At 39.1% G+C, this 15,894-nt stretch overlaps 1 protein-coding gene and 1 non-coding gene across 5 annotated transcripts; both read right to left on the reverse strand.

Moving 5' to 3' along the window:
• Positions 1 to 1,177: 1,177 nt before the first annotated feature.
• On the reverse strand, positions 1,178 to 14,228 carry LOC113167577 (PHD finger protein 20-like). 4 transcript variants are annotated; one of them, XM_026368325.1, is made up of 18 exons: positions 14,140 to 14,228; positions 12,576 to 12,655; positions 12,235 to 12,406; positions 11,924 to 12,008; positions 10,973 to 11,046; positions 10,662 to 10,896; positions 10,493 to 10,558; positions 9,916 to 9,975; positions 9,602 to 9,788; positions 9,423 to 9,532; positions 9,024 to 9,140; positions 8,577 to 8,663; positions 7,771 to 7,910; positions 7,548 to 7,647; positions 6,734 to 6,929; positions 5,180 to 5,384; positions 3,807 to 4,071; positions 1,178 to 3,152 (listed from the first exon to the last, which is right to left on the reverse strand). In XM_026368325.1, exons 2-18 carry the CDS (start codon positions 12,653 to 12,655, stop codon positions 3,016 to 3,018), a joined length of 2,316 nt encoding a protein of 771 aa, XP_026224110.1. In that variant the 5' UTR covers positions 14,140 to 14,228; the 3' UTR covers positions 1,178 to 3,015. The 4 variants fall into 4 exon arrangements, with proteins under 4 accessions (XP_026224110.1, XP_026224109.1, XP_026224112.1 ...); XM_026368324.1 differs by having other exon boundaries at positions 10,662 to 10,899; XM_026368327.1 differs by having other exon boundaries at positions 10,662 to 10,899; positions 12,557 to 12,655; positions 14,140 to 14,179.
• Positions 14,229 to 15,727: 1,499 nt separating this feature from the next.
• On the reverse strand, positions 15,728 to 15,799 carry trnam-cau. The gene has a single exon. It is a non-coding gene; the product is annotated as a tRNA-Met (tRNA).
• Between the last annotated feature and the right edge of the window lie 95 nt (positions 15,800 to 15,894).

Genomic DNA, 15,894 nt, shown 5'->3' on the forward strand with positions numbered 1-15,894 from the left:
TCTGTGAACATTTAGTTTTCTTCATATTTAGTATTTTGGCCTCACAGAAGGTTCCACTCAGTCCGTTCTGTCCCTGATGATAATCTGAACTGTTCCTTCTCCCAGACTACAATATTGTTACAGTTCATCCTCTGAGGACCATGATGCATTAACATGTTAAGTACTGTCTGCAGCGTGATGTGCAGAGAATTGACCCCAGACTCACAGAGTCACATACACCTCCTCCAAAAACCACTCAGAAAAAAATTACACTAACACCACCCACCTCCACCTGTGGTATCATATTATATTATTATCACTACTTTGTCCATTAGAGGTTTTTAAACATGTCTAAAAGAACAACACGGTTCAAAGAAGTGGACGCTCTGTTCAACGGACTGCGAGTGTGTTCGAACTACTGTAACTAACACACACACACCATAGGGGAGTGTCCTGTGGTCCTGTGAACACACAGCGAGACCATCTGTCTGCTTGGAACGACAGAAACACACAACTTAACACTCACGTCCCTCAGAGGAAAACCTCTCACCGTGTGTTCGAGTCGACTGACGTGACCACACACACGTTATCAGGACACCGTTGAAATCTGTTCTGTCATTATTTTTTTACACATTTTCCTTTTCAATAATCTGTTTTTTGTCAAAGCTTCTTGTTCAGATGATAAAATAAATGTATTTAGAAACATTTTGAACCTTTTTTTTTTGCAGATGATAAAACAAACCACAAACAGATGATGTGTTAATTACAGCACATTGTTGTCTGTAAATAACATTTAACATTTTATGATGGATTGTTCTGTTTTAGTTGAAGTAGGTGATTTCAGAGTAAAACCTCCAAACTTCAGTTTCTTGTTAACTTGCAAATTATGGCTCAATTTAACAAACACACCAAATAAAATTAATGTGAAACAACTAAACTAGGCAGAAAACTATTTTAAAGTAGTTTTAATTTTAATAAAAAGAAAAATGAAGGATATAATAAATAAAATGTTACATGTAGTTAGCTTTTAAACGTTTATAAAACTCTATGGAGTTTGGTTGGCAGCTGGTTTAACTATTCTGGGTTCGCTGAGGTTTTTGTTTAGGCGTCATGTCAGATCTGAACCACTTTCATGGTGGTTCTAGATCCACTGCTGTGGAACATCTGAAACTACCGAAGAAAATGAATTTAAAACACATCAGGTTTAACGGGAACATTTATTTCAGAGTATAACGGCCACTGTTAACAAAGAGCTTTGTTAAGATGTGAAATAGCTGAAAATTCCTCTTCAGACTAACAAAAACACACTTCCTGCCTAATCCTGTGGTCTTTATTTTCAGAATAAAAGTCTAAATATTATAAGCAAAATGTTCACATGATGGTCATCAACAAAACAAAATCTAGTATTTCAGGACAGTACCTGTAATCTGTAGTACTAAGAGTAACAGTAACTGCTTTTTCTAGGAATTATAAAATCTTTCTCAAAATATCTCAAGCTGTTTCCTCCAATAGCCCAAAAATTGTTTTTATCAAAATAAATCTGCAGCCGTTTGCAGTTTGTATAAAACATTCAAATGTAACGTTCATATTTACATTTTAGTTTATTTTACTGAAAATGCTTCTCATGCTGTTTAGTAAGAAACACTAACTAACTGTGAATTAGTTTTATATACAGAGACAAAGGTAAACATGAACGTCCTGCTTCAAACCTGTCGAGACTAAATGGAAAATAACAGCACCCACACTACAGCCACTTATTAGGAGCTAAAGAAGCCTGAGAGATGCTGCTGAAAGCTCTAGAACACAACTACAGTACGTGAACCTGTCAGTGTGTTGGCATGCACTGTGGTAACCTGGTTACTGTCACTCCGCGTACACATGCAGCAGATCAATAATCAGATTTTGAAATGTTCTCTGCAGAAGGTGTTGGAGCAGACTGAGAGAACAGAGCACGAGCTGTTCCGTTCTTCTGCAGACATGTTCTGTGCATTTCATTAAGACTTGTTTTAAATACAGGGAGGCATCACTCCATGTAAAGATCCATCTCTCCTTTCATCCAGTCACTGCTCTATTTTCCCTGTCTGCAGACTTTTGTCCTGCACGCGTGTGCTCTTGTAAAAAGTGTTTACGAATCTAAAAAAGTAGAAAGATTCATCTACAACCTGATAAACAAATATCACGAGAGAAAACGGAACTGAGCTTGAGACAGAGCCGGGAGCTGATGACTACGTGTGTTAGCTGATAAATGTTTTATGTCCATATGCACGGTGGATTTTAATGTACATCTACTTGGAGTCTCTCAACACTTTAATATCAGACTGTAGCTGCAGAGGTCTGACTGATGTAAACAGCAGCATCTGCTCATGCCTGTGTGCAGATGGAAATGTCAGAGCAGAATATTTGAACTGTCTGATCCAATAATTCTCATCACAGCTGCAACATATGTTCTTCTGGTGAAACTTAATTTACATCACCTAAGTTTCACCGTAGGAAACAGCCGACGGTGTAGGTTTTCATTCCTACATCACACCAGCCTTTCAAACAGCAGCTGCAAACTGCTACAAATCCTTTGAATGTCAAGACAAATGCAGGGAGTAAATCAAAGTTCAGTCTAAACTCAGCTGTAACTTCAGTGAGACGTTAACACGTCACACACTCTGTAGCTCTTCAAGCAGACAAACATTATTGTCATCGTAAACCAAATCAATCAATAATCAAACCTCAAATAAGCTCCAGAGCATCTGGAGTCCTGCTGCAGGATGTTTGTGAAATGCTCTTGTACTTTTGTGAAACATAATCTCTTCTGTGTGCACCTGCAGTGCACCTGGTCTCCACCAGGGGACGCTGTCCTGCAACTGTGTGGAAACAAACCACAGTTTCTCTCCGGATTCAGCTGAGCTCTGAGATTTGTGCTCGACCAGTGTGTGAGTCTGTGTGAGCCTCACCAGCCAGTCAGCCAGTCTGTTCACTGTTCACTACCAGCTAGTGACTCGCAAGGTCAAAGGTCAAGGGTCGGCGGGTAAGGAGTGAAGAGCGTCAGCGGTAGACGGACAGGCGTCTCACGATGCACAGGTCACACAGCAGCCGCCTGATTCGCTGTTTGAGCTGTGGGAGACGGGACAAAGGCTCAGGAGGCTCGAGCTCACCCGAGTGGTCCAACCAGGACTCTAACACTGAGACATAGAGAGAGACGGGGTCAGAGAGAGACGGGGTCAGAGAGAGACGGGGTCAGAGTCTGTTCGTACACTGTAAAAATATATTAATAACACTGAGACATAGAGAGAGACGGGGTCAGAGAGACGGGGTCAGAGAGAGACGGGGTCAGAGTCTGTTCGTACACTGTAAAAATATATTAATAACACTGAGACATAGAGAGAGACGGGGTCAGAGTCTGTTCGTACACTGTAAAAATATATTAATAACACTGAGACATAGAGAGAGACGGGGTCAGAGAGAGACGGGGTCAGAGTCTGTTCGTACACTGTAAAAATATATTAATAACACAGACATATAGAGAGACGGGGTCAGAGTCTGTTCGTACACTGTAAAAATATATTAATAACACTGAGCTTCATGGTCATTAATAATTAATAAATTAACATGTTGATGATGTTTTACAGACACGGTTTAAAGAGCATTGAGTTTGTATAAAACATATAAAACCATAACACTAAGTGGAAACGCTGATTTTGGAAAACAAATGTGTAAATAGATGGATAGATCAAATGATACCAAGCTTTAGTTAGTGAGTTAGATTTAGCAGCACATCAGTAAATATTGTAGATTTTCATTTTAGTCCAAGCTGTGTGTGTGTGTGTGTGTGTTACCGTCCAGCTCTCGCTCTATCAGGTCCATCCTGGCGCTGATCTGATGGTGAAGAGACTCGACGTGTTCCAGCAGGTTCAGCTCACACTCGGCCACAGACGCTGGACAAGGTGCAGGTGTGTGTGTCTGAGAGTGTGTGCGTTCCTCGCTGTCTGCACACCTTTCCACTTTAAAGCTGGTGTTTGTGTGTGTGTCTGTTTGCATCGTAGCGTTATTTTCTGTTCTAGCATCCGTCACTGGGTAGTAGTCGTCTTCACACTTTATTTCCTACAGAAACAAACCATCACATTTCCTGTTTCAGAGGAGACCACATATATAACATCTGGTAAAACTGCTGCGTCAACATCTGCGTGAAATAAGAGGAGTTAGAGGAAAAGGTTGTGATGATGTCATTCCTGTGACATTAGAGGAGAAACATGGTCACAACCTCACATCACTTCATTAAACACAGTTTTAACAGTGTATTGAAAAACATTCAGACTGTGGTTTTCATATTAGCACAGTTTCCTCTGTGAAGCGCTCTGCATTGTGCTCATACCCTTAGAGCACAAGAAGGTAAAAATAGACAAACATTTACCAGAATAGGCCCAGAGCCTCAAACTGGTTTTCACTGGTCTCATAGCAACAGCAGGATCCAACACAGTGTTGTGAACACGAGCTGCTGAGTCTACTAAAGGTTTCTGTGGCTCTGTGAGCTGAGCTTTTGCTTTTTCACCTCCCACATCCTCCCCACCTCTTAGGCTTTGGTCACGTGTATTTGACATAAGCTGCCAAGTCACAGGAGTAAGAGAGCTGATTAAAACATCAGCTGGAGAAGAAGGATAACTCACAGCAGGAATTCATATTTGCACCAATGCTTTAACCTGGCGGTCAGGAAGGAGTGAAGGACTGACTGAGTGAATACACCAGACAGCACTGCACCTCTGAAGGTCAACAACACAGAAACCCTGTGAGACCATCACGTCTTCTTGTAGAATCAAACAACAGCTTGTCATGTTTATATGCAGAAACATTTCTGCTGAATAGGGAAAATAGAGAAGAAACAGAAGCTCAGAGTCTGGTGAGATCCTGGATGAAAAGGTGAGCAGGTGTGTGGAAAATGAAACCAACTTCATGTTCATAACGTTAGGTTAGAATTCATCATTGAAAATGTATGAACTTAAGACAATGAGAAATGATATGATGGATTTTAATAGTCCAGCTAGTTTGGATCTAAAGATTTAAAGATTGATAATTTCTCAGTGTGAAGAGAAGCTCATGTAAACTATAAGTCATTTTTTGAAAGCTGAGGTAACATCCTGATCTACTGGAGGCAGGGGGACCTTTAAAGGTTTAGTTCAAGTTATTCTGTGATGCTTGGTTCTGCAGGTTGTACCTTCTGTTCTGAGTCCTGTTCCTGCTTCACTGCAGCTGTCTGCCCTCTATCCCCTTTTTCCCATGATGCTCCAGGCTTCTGGTAGCAGTGCTCGCTGCTGACGTAGCAGACGGTCGGCTCGCCTTTCGGGCTGGATGCCAATGTCAGTCCCTCGTCTCGTCTCCATGGCAACCTCCACAGCTGCAGGTCAGGATGGGATGGAGAGCTGCGAGGACAGACCAACAAATGGATGTCACCAAAGTAACTTCACTCACTGGTGTAACTGTTCTGTACTCACTGGTGTAACTGTACTCACTGGTGTAACTGTACTCATTGTAAATGTACTCTGCTCACTGGTATAACTGTACTCACTGGTGTAACTGTACTCATTGTAACTGTACTCTGCTCACTGGTGTAACTGTACTCTGCTCACTGGTGTAACTGTACTCTGCTCACTGGTGTAACTGTACTCTGCTCACTGGTGTAACTGTACTCACTGGTGTAACTGTACTCTGCTCACTGGTGTAACTGTACTCACTGGTGTAACTGTACTCTGCTCACTGGTGTAACTGTACTCTGCTCACTGGTATAGCTGTACTCACTGGTGTAACTGTACTCTGCTCACTGGTGTAACTGTACTCTGCTCACTGGTGTAACTGTACTCTGCTCACTGGTGTAACTGTACTCACTGGTGTAACTGTACTCTGCTCACTGGTGTAACTGTACTCACTGGTGTAACTGTACTCTGCTCACTGGTATAGCTGTACTCACTGGTGTAACTGTACTCTGCTCACTGGTGTAACTGTACTCACTGGTGTAACTGTACTCTGCTCACTGGTATAGCTGTACTCACTGGTGTAACTGTACTCTGCTCACTGGTGTAACTGTACTCTGCTCACTGGTGTAACTGTACTCTGCTCACTGGTGTAACTGTACTCACTGGTGTAACTGTACTCTGCTCACTGGTGTAACTGTACTCTGCTCACTGGTGTAACTGTACTCACTGGTGTAACTGTACTCTGCTCACTGGTGTAACTGTACTCACTGGTGTACCTGTACTCTGCTCACTGGTATAGCTGTACTCACTGGTGTAACTATATTCTGCTCACTGGTGTAACTGTACTCTGCTCACTGGTGTAACTGTACTCTGCTCACTGGTGTAACTGTACTCTGCTCACTGGTGTACCTGTACTCTGCTCACTGGTATAGCTGTACTCACTGGTGTAACTGTACTCTGCTCACTGGTGTAACTGTACTCTGCTCACTGGTGTAACTGTACTCTGCTCACTGGTGTAACTGTACTCTGCTCACTGGTGTAACTGTACTCACTGGTGTAACTGTACTCACTGGTGTAACTGTACTCTGCTCACTGGTGTAACTGTACTCTGCTCACTGGTGTAACTGTACTCACTGGTGTACCTGTACTCTGCTCACTGGTATAGCTGTACTCACTGGTGTAACTGTACTCTGCTCACTGGTATAGCTGTACTCACTGGTGTAACTGTACTCTGCTCACTGGTATAGCTGTACTCACTGGTGTAACTGTATTCTGCTCACTGGTGTAACTGTACTCACTGTAACAGGCTGATTTTGAGCTGCAGCCCACTGAGGACCTGACTCAGGCCTTGTGTGTGCGCCAGCAGACGGTTGGTGAGTGAGATCTTGGAGGCGTTGGTCTCGGAGTAGTTCTCCTTCACACACGACAGACCAAACATGTGACCAGATATCAGCAAATCAGGCTCTGACAGGAAACACTGGGCCCGCCTCCAACCTGAGTGATTAAATGGAACCACAATAGAAAGACAGTAATCACACACACAGTCCATAGTCAAAGTCTACTTATTATTCAATAGACTCGTTCTATATTTTATTTGTTAATGTTGTATGTTGATCTACTGCTCACTGAAGAAATCCACAACTTAACAATTAAACTTCACTTTTAGTTTGAAAGACATTTGTAAACTAAAATGTTAAACATCACGACTGAATTGAACAGTGTGTTGATGTTAAGCCTACAGGTAGAGTTACTCACACTTTTTCTTTCAATGAACATTTTTTGATTTATTATGTTTCTCTGATTTCTACTCCACAGGTGTTGTTACCTAACGTGACTTCATATTTGCTCGTACCTGCTCCACAGTTAAACAGGTTGTTAAACACTGTTTTGTTAAAAGACCCTCACTCTAATGGTACAAATACATCTGTTTCCACTTGTTTTATAGTACTTCATCACAGGGTTTTTTAAAATGACATTAATTTAGATAACTCCAATTTGAAAAGGTTTATATCCAACTTGAATTTTCATCAAGTCAATGTGTTCAATATGAGCTCACGTACTGCATTGAATGGACATCCACTATAATGAGAATGAAACAGTACAAGGTCCCACCTGCACTGTGTCTGCAGTAGTAGCAGATGTAGTTGTGAGGGACGTTGTCTTCATATAAACCCATACAGGTACCATGCTGCCAACACTGACACGATTCGCACTACAAACAGAAAAGATTTAAATAAGGACAAATCCATCCTTGCATCAGTGCACGTGAAGCAAATGTGAGCGCCTCCTTTAATGACTGAAACTGAGTTGAATAAGCCTCTGTTGTGTGTGTTACCTGGATCATGAAGTCGTTCTCCTCCTCCACCTCGCACACACACCTCACCACCTCACACTCCTCCATTTCCATAGCAATAGGCCAAGACTGATCCTCTCCGCTCTCGGCCGTCAGTGTCGACCAATCACTGCCGTCATCAACTGAAAGGGAGAGCGATGCTCATGTTAAAGATGAGTCTGATTTCTTCACTTTAAATATTTCAAGAGTTTCAAGAGTCACACAGTGAACTCAGCTTGAAAATGTTCATTTATGCCTATAAAATAAAAGATAACAGAACACAAAACTCCATGTAAAACACACTGCTGACCATGTCGGACAGAAAGAATCAGATCTGTAGATATGTGAAGATGCAGAGATTATTGGTTGTGTTGGAAGAACTGAAAAATGACTCAATGTTGAAAAGAATGTTTATTTTAACCAGAGCTAAATCTGAGACAAACTGACAAGAATTAAAATCTAGTTAGAAACAAACATAGCTGCTACAAAGAAAGCCGTCACAAAGACACAGCCATAGCCAAAAGCTGCAACATAAGAACGACTGGATTTAAATTATCAACAGAATAATCTGTAAGAAAACACTGAAAGTGAGATGAGGGTGGGTCTGTGTGTCGGCCAGTGGAGTAAAGTAACAACAGTCAAGCTGTACTCAGGATGACTGACAGCAGAAATGTTTTTTTTTACTCAGCAGAAAGAAATCAGTGCTAATGTATTTCTTTTAGCTTAAAAACAAGAAATAAGAACAGAAATACACATAACATAGCACAGTGTGTGTATGTACTTGTGTACTTGTGTGTGTGAGTTCCCACCTGGTGCGTCTGTAGCCAGGTGTCCAGTGGACAGCTTCAGAGTGATGGAAGGTCTGTCTGAGTTCTCATCGTCACTACTGCCGAGTCCTGATGAGAATAAAGCAACAGTGCAGTAATTAATCACACGAAAGCAGTCGTCTTTATGATACTCATAACACTACAAATAGTACATAACTTCATCAGCTACTGTGAGAGGTGGACAGGACAGGTGCACTCAGGTGTTCTGGTGATAATTTGGGGATTTGTCCTTACAGCAACTTAGTCTGGAGCAGCAGCTGCAGCAGCAGCAGCAGCTGCAGCAGCTGCAGCAGCAGCAGCAGCAGCAGCTGCTTGTTAACAGGTGGTAGTTTAAAATACTTAAACAGGACAGAACATCTTCCTACTCTGCATAAGGAGCAGTTCTGAGTCTCCTGACGTTATTTGTTGGGGCTGTACTCCGACTCTCACCTGAATGACTTTTCTTCTTCTTCTTCTTTTTCTTCTTCTTTAGTTTGACTCTCAGGAAGTTCTTCCTCTCCTTTCTGCCCTCTCCTGTTTTCTCACTCCCTCCGTCCTTCTTGACTTCTGCTTACAGAGTGGCAGGTCAGACGGGTCAGAACCACTGATATTAATGTCTGGGGTGTGGAAGCTCAACTCATTTAAGATCATGTTACCAACACTGAATTAAAACTGAAATCACCTGTGTTTCTCCTTTTAATCTTTTCAACAACTGTTTATCAGTGTGCTGATTTTCAGTGCGACAAAACGAGATTCACAACAACACTGTCTGAGAAGAACCAGGTAGCAGTTGCTTTTGTTCAGTTGCAGCTGATACCTGATTTGTTTGTGCACATGCAGACGTCCTACCTGCTCCTATGGGGCTGTGCTCTCTGTCATCACGCTGACAGGTGTTGTTCTGGTTCTCATTCTTCGTATCGGACATGTAGTCGCCCCCCTCAGATGATGACCGCTTCCTCCTACAACAACTCCAGTTAGTAGTAGTAGTTAGAACAGCTTCAGATGTCTGACCTGGAGCGTTAACACACCTCTGTCCTTCCTGCTCGCTGCCTCGCTCGTCCAGCTGCTGGTCGGAGTGGTAGTACTTCATGTGGTAGTGGAGCAGAATCGCCTTCCTGAATGACTTGGTGCAGCCCGTTGCCGTACACTTGAAGGGGTTGTGGTCCAGCTCAATGGAGAGGATGGGAGGAGGCTGGTTCTTTATCACCCTGTACACTGAGAAAGGGAGAATGGGGGGGGAGAAGAAAGCAGAGAATTCACTCAACAACTCCAGTTACACGTTAGAGCTGTGGCGTATAAGCGGGTTTGTGTTTGCTTCGTGTAACATCTTTGTTTTCTTTACATGGTTCTCTGCTGAATTTGTGTGTGGTGGGCAGGTGGGCCTGACGCTCCAACAGAACATCTGAAGTAAAAGAAAAGACAAGAAAACATGTGAGAAAACAAGAGAACTGTTACAGATCTAATATTACTTTCTAAAAATAATTACAAATGATATAGTTAAACTGGCTTAAATCATCTTTCTTAAATGTCATTCTGCATTCAGCTCGGCCTCTGACATTTCTCTCTCTCCAAAGTAACAACACAAGCAGCAGCCTTCAGCTCGATCAATGTTTAGAAATACAAACTTGGAGGTTTCTATTATATGAAGGATGTGGAGGAATTACTGTGGTGTTATTTTCCTTCTCTCCCTCTCTGTCCTGTCTCCATGTAGTCATGAAGTGCTGAAATGAAGCCTGGTGAGTGTTCCACTCGTGTGGATGCATCTTTACCTCCAGTAATGTTATGAAGAGAAAACAAATTTCTTTTGCACTGACATTAACTGCAGATGTGGTGCCTCTAACATCTGCTTCACTCTGAACACGACCTTGTTTTATACTCAGTACAGTAACTCTACAGGATTAGTTAAAACTCATGTTTACCTCTGTCGATGTGTGTGGGGTTAGGAGCTGGCTGAGTGGAGTCAGCGGTGACTGACTGATTCTGATCTGAAAGAGAAGAAGTCAATAAGCATCAGACACGTCAGACAAAGGGTTAGGCTTCTGCTGCTGTCACAGAACATCTGTTAGGCTCAGACATCATTTAACTTACTGTCATCTGTTCTCCTTTTTGCTGGTGTTTGCTGGTGCTGGGAGGATGAAGCTTCTGCCTTCCTCTTCCTCTCTGCCTCCACACTTTCTTCCTTCTCCTCTGATGTCACCTTTTCCTCCATTTCCTCTTCCTTCTCCTCTTCCTCCATGTCCTCTCTTTCTCTGCCATCCTCCTCCTCACTCTCCCCTTCCTCCCATCCCTCGCTTCCCACAGCACTTTTCTCAGATCTAGATTTCTGCTTCCACAAAAAGTTTAACTATTAGAATCACTTTAGCTGTGAAGCCAGTGGAGGAGTAACAGGAGAAACTTACTTTTGGGAAGGGTTTGACCTTGGTGGGCTTCACAGTCCGAACTACGCCATCATAGAAACGCACCGTGTAGGAGTCTGACACAAAAACACAACAGCTGCTTTTAAAAGTTGATAAAAACATTTCATGCACTTCAGTAATGAAACTATGAACTTTAAAAACTACTGTTACTCTAACAGTTAGAATACTTGTCGCAGTAGTTGCTCTCTAAATAAAAAGTGAATTGGGTGGATGAAGCTTAGTTCAAACATGGTGTTGGGGATTGTAATAAATAAAGAAAAGTGCTACTATGTCAAGAAAACAAACATCGACTTAAATATGAACCGTTGTTGTAATGTGGTAATCACTGTAGCCATACAGGTCCAAGCTTATAAGTTCTGCACACAAACTATGTGAGGGGAACATGACCATTAATATGAACAAGAAGTTAATCATAAACTAATTTAATATGAAATAACTGTTAGAGTTCACTAATTTTCACGTTACATTGCATAATGCCAATAAAAAAAACAGTTGATTGCACTTTAATGCGGCACTTCTCAATGAAACTATTACAAATTAATGACTGTAACATTTACAATATTAACAATTCGCAGCTAATTGGACTTTGACTAAAATGATTAAATTCAGTCTTCATGAGCTGCTATAAACTGTGAAAACCACCAGACGTCACTGTTAGTGTAAAAATACATTTAAAAACATAAACTGGTAGAAATTATGACAGAAATTCGTAACTGAAATCAATTCTCCTGCCTAACTTCTAACTACCTAACTCAGACTTTTTAAAGGAACTTATTAAAGACAGCCGAAATTATATTTACACTGCATGAATAGAGAAGCAGGAATCAAAGCGTGTTTCCAATTGTACTTGATAAGTGGCTTTTAGATGATTCAACTACTGTTTCAGCACAGTGCAGGGGTTCTATAACATCAGGTGTAAAACTTGAGCCTCACCATCCTTGTTGACCCTGAGAATCTTGGCCGGGTAGAAACGGCAGTCTGTCCAACAGGCCAGAACCTTTGAGCCTGAAACAAACATCTGAGACAAAGAAAGAAAATCAAGTCCAGCAAAGAAAACAAGAAGAAGACGAGTGAAGACAGGCGCTGAACTTATAGTACACAAAGTGGAAGAAACTTCAACACATTTTCATTTAAACATATTTATCTGATAATTTATTGTGACAAACAGCTTAACTGCTACAAGTCTGGTTCTGATGGTTAAAATTAGTCCAAATCTTTATCAGCACTTATAAAACGTGTGCTACCGGTTGGGAGAGTTGTGCGTTCAGGCCTTGTCTTCTCAGACTGACTCGCTCCAGCGGCCGAAGATATGGCGAGTTCCACTGAAACCATTCATTATGACGACGGCTCCACTGACGGTAGTGGATCAGGACTCGCTCCTTGTCGTAGTCGATTTTTTCGATTGTAGCTTGGTACCTGACATAACACAGGGTGAGATGTTAAAAGTTAGTAACTGAATTTCAAAGTAAAGCAAGTCACAGGTGAGTTTCACTGTTAACACAACATGACTAAACTGGAAGAGGTTTATATGTCACTACAAAGTCCAGATTTATTATGTCTGTATACTTGTGTTTGTGGTTCTGACCAGTTCTTGTGGCGGTCTCGGGCTTCCAGCTGTGCTCCAACCTCAAAAGTTATTCCTGACCTATCTGGAGGAGTCTTCATCTTCAGAAACATGGATAAAGATACATGAGTAATTTTAATTTTTCACTTGCTTTTTTGCAGTAAAATCTAAACATCATTCACACTTTGTAAAGCTAATGTTGATACTGTAAAATGATCACCTGCCTGCTCTTCATCTTAGTTTCACACTTTGTATGTTTGTTAGAGGTCAACAGTTTAAACCCTCATGTCTTTGGTTTGACAGGACATCATAATAATCTGAATCCAGTTCTCAGCAACTCTTGGTTTACTCACAAAGAGCTTAGTACAAATTAACATGATAATACTGATACTGACAAACAGCTTGACAAATTCAGTTTATGAAGCTACATAACAGCAAATTGGAACGTAATATATAAGAAACAGGTAAAAGGTGGTCATCGTGTTGTCACTATATGTGCAGCATTGTTGAACAGGATATGCAAAAATCTGGAATAAATACAGTGTAGACCATAGAAATAACTATTTCAAGATACGGGTAAATGTGCATCAACTAGTTGATCGTTTTAATAAACTGTTTGAAGATTGAGTGATTTTTCTTTACAAATGGATTTATTTACATCCATTTGACACACAGTCAATAAAATGTAGAACAGTGGAAGATGTCCAAGGTGACAATATATTGTTAGACCAAACATTATTCAGAAAGTTATAATTTAAAACAAGAAACTTGTTTAAAACAAAAATAACTAAAAATAAAGTGAGAGCTGTCTCAATGGGGTGAAAGGTCACGTCAACTGTACGTGACGTGATTACATCACACATGCAGGACGTCTCGGAGATAACGGTTACAGCCGACTAACTTTTCAGTTTAGTTTATTCATAAATGTAAAGAGTTTAGTCTAAGTAACAGGGATCAAACGTGCGAATCAGCCGCTTCTCTGCACCAACGTCCAAACTCAATGAGAGAAATGATTCAATGAAAAACTCGTTTTTTACACTTCTTTCTGCTCTGTTAGCGTCTTCTGTGAACAAAGCTGATTGGTCCAAACCCGCCTGCTAGGAATTCTCATTGGGCGACTATGTTGTCAGTCAATGACAGACGAATCCCGCCCCTCGGGAGCTGCTCAGACATTTGACAGAGGCAACATGCTAATGCTAACAGGGTTAGCTTCAAAGAGCAGCAAGCTATAAAACATACAACCAAATAAAAAAGAATCTTGAAAACTGCGGGGTTTTAAATGACACCTGCACCGGAAAAGAAACAAGTAAACGTTCGGAGTTGTTCGTTAAGTTCGTCTTGTTATACGAAGTTGTCTCTTCTCTCCATTGACTGTGAATACATGAGCTAACGCTGCTAACCGTTAGCATCCACTGAGGTTAACTAGCTCAGTCAGAAAAGTCACAGTGACAGCTGCAAACAGAGAAAAGTTTTATGTCGCCTGATGAAGTGTCATGGAAGTGGAAACCTTTATAAAACTGTCTCCGCTGTTTAAATGTAAAAATGAGAGTTAAAAGTGTAAAGAAGAAACATAAAGCTTGTTTACCTCTGGCGCTTCTTGGGCTCTGCACTCGTCATTCTGTGATGACTGCAGAGCGCATGCGCGGATCCTGACGTCCAGCTGTTTGTGTGACAGGGTTTAAACTGAATAGAGTTAGAGAAATAATATAAAATAAAAAATATAATAATATAAATTAAATAATATCAATTAAATAATATAAATATAGAAATAATATAAAATAAATAATATAAATTAAATAATATAAATATAGAAATAATATAATAATATATAATAATTAAATAATATAATAATATAAATTAAAAATATAATAATAATATAAAATAAATAATATAATAATATAAAATAAATAATAATATAAATTAAAATAATATAAATATAGAAATAATATAAAATAAATAATATAATAATATAAAATAAATAATATAAATAATATAAATTAAATAATATAAATATAGAAATAATATAAAATAAATAATATCATAATATAAATTAAATAATATAATAATATAAAATAAATAATATAATAATATAAAATAAATAATAATATAAAATAAATAATAATATAAAATAAATAATATAAATAATATACATATAGATATAGCATAAAAATATAAATAATATAAATTAAATAATATAAATATATAAATAATATAAATATAGATATAATATATTAAAGAGATAATAGATATGATATAATAATATAATAAAAATTATATAAATAATATAAATAATATAAATATAGATATAATATAATATAATATAATAATATAAATTAAATAATATAAAAATATAAATAATATAAATATAGATATAATATAATAATATAAAAATATAAATACAATAAATATAGATATAATATAAATAATATAATTAAATAATATAAATATATAAGTAATATAAATAATATAAATAATATAATATAATATAATATAATATAATATATAGTATAATATAATCATATAATATAATAATATAATATAATATAAATATAAATCATATAATATAATTATAATATACTATATCTATCCTCCTCATTACCCTATTCTCTAATCAATCCCTATCTATATACCTATCAATACTATAATATAGTACATCCTATACAATATCCCTTATCTCCTCTATCCCTCATATCCTAATCTCCCTATGGCCCTACTCCATTACAGACATTATATTCCGTCCTCTCCATCATCCACATCAGTAAAGCAAAGGTAATGTTCCCCTGTTCAGGTGAGACAAGATATGTAACTCAGTGCTATTTACTATAATTTAATATACACAGTATAAAACACATGTTTATGGATTCAGTCCCTCAGCAGTACGTAAAGTAATTTAATTTAAAAATGTCTAAATGTAGAATTATATAAATATTGTAGAATAAGGTTCTCTAATAAAGACATTGTACCAGCTGCAACATAAACGTTAACAAATGAATGCGCCGTTTATAACGATCCAATAATATTGGGATGTAACGAGAGACATTCACTGTTAGTACTGAAGGATGCGTGTGTCATTTTGAACGCAGCACTCTTACTTCTAAAATAGAAGTAGTTCTTTCTAAGCGGTGTTTTTCTCCTTTCGTTAATAAAACGTTCTCCTCACTCCCATAAAGAATTAGCAGAGGATGGTTTCGATCCATCGACCTCTGGGTTATGGGCCCAGCACGCTTCCGCTGCGCCACTCTGCTGCGCACTGACACTTCCTGGTTTCCCCTGTTAGTCACTGATGATGCTGTGACCTGAGACACAGACCAGCTCATTAAAACATGTTAATAATTAGTTT

This window comes from Anabas testudineus, chromosome 7, assembly GCF_900324465.2.
Source record: "Anabas testudineus chromosome 7, fAnaTes1.2, whole genome shotgun sequence".
NCBI classification, from domain to species: Eukaryota; Metazoa; Chordata; class Actinopteri; order Anabantiformes; family Anabantidae; genus Anabas; species Anabas testudineus.

What these genes read in the sequence shown, in the direction of transcription:
- LOC113167577 (XM_026368324.1), bottom strand. Translation starts at nt 12,655, where the DNA reads ATGAAGACTCCTCCAGATAGGTCAGGAATAACTTTTGAGGTTGGAGCA. An exon ending in TCTCAGGGTCAACAAGGATG is followed by an intron (nt 11,047 to 11,923) that starts GTGAGGCTCAAG and finishes TTTTTGTGTCAG; the next exon opens with ACTCCTACACGGTGCGTTTC. An exon ending in GCACAGCCCCATAGGAGCAG is followed by an intron (nt 9,141 to 9,422) that starts GTAGGACGTCTG and finishes CTCTGTAAGCAG; the next exon opens with AAGTCAAGAAGGACGGAGGG.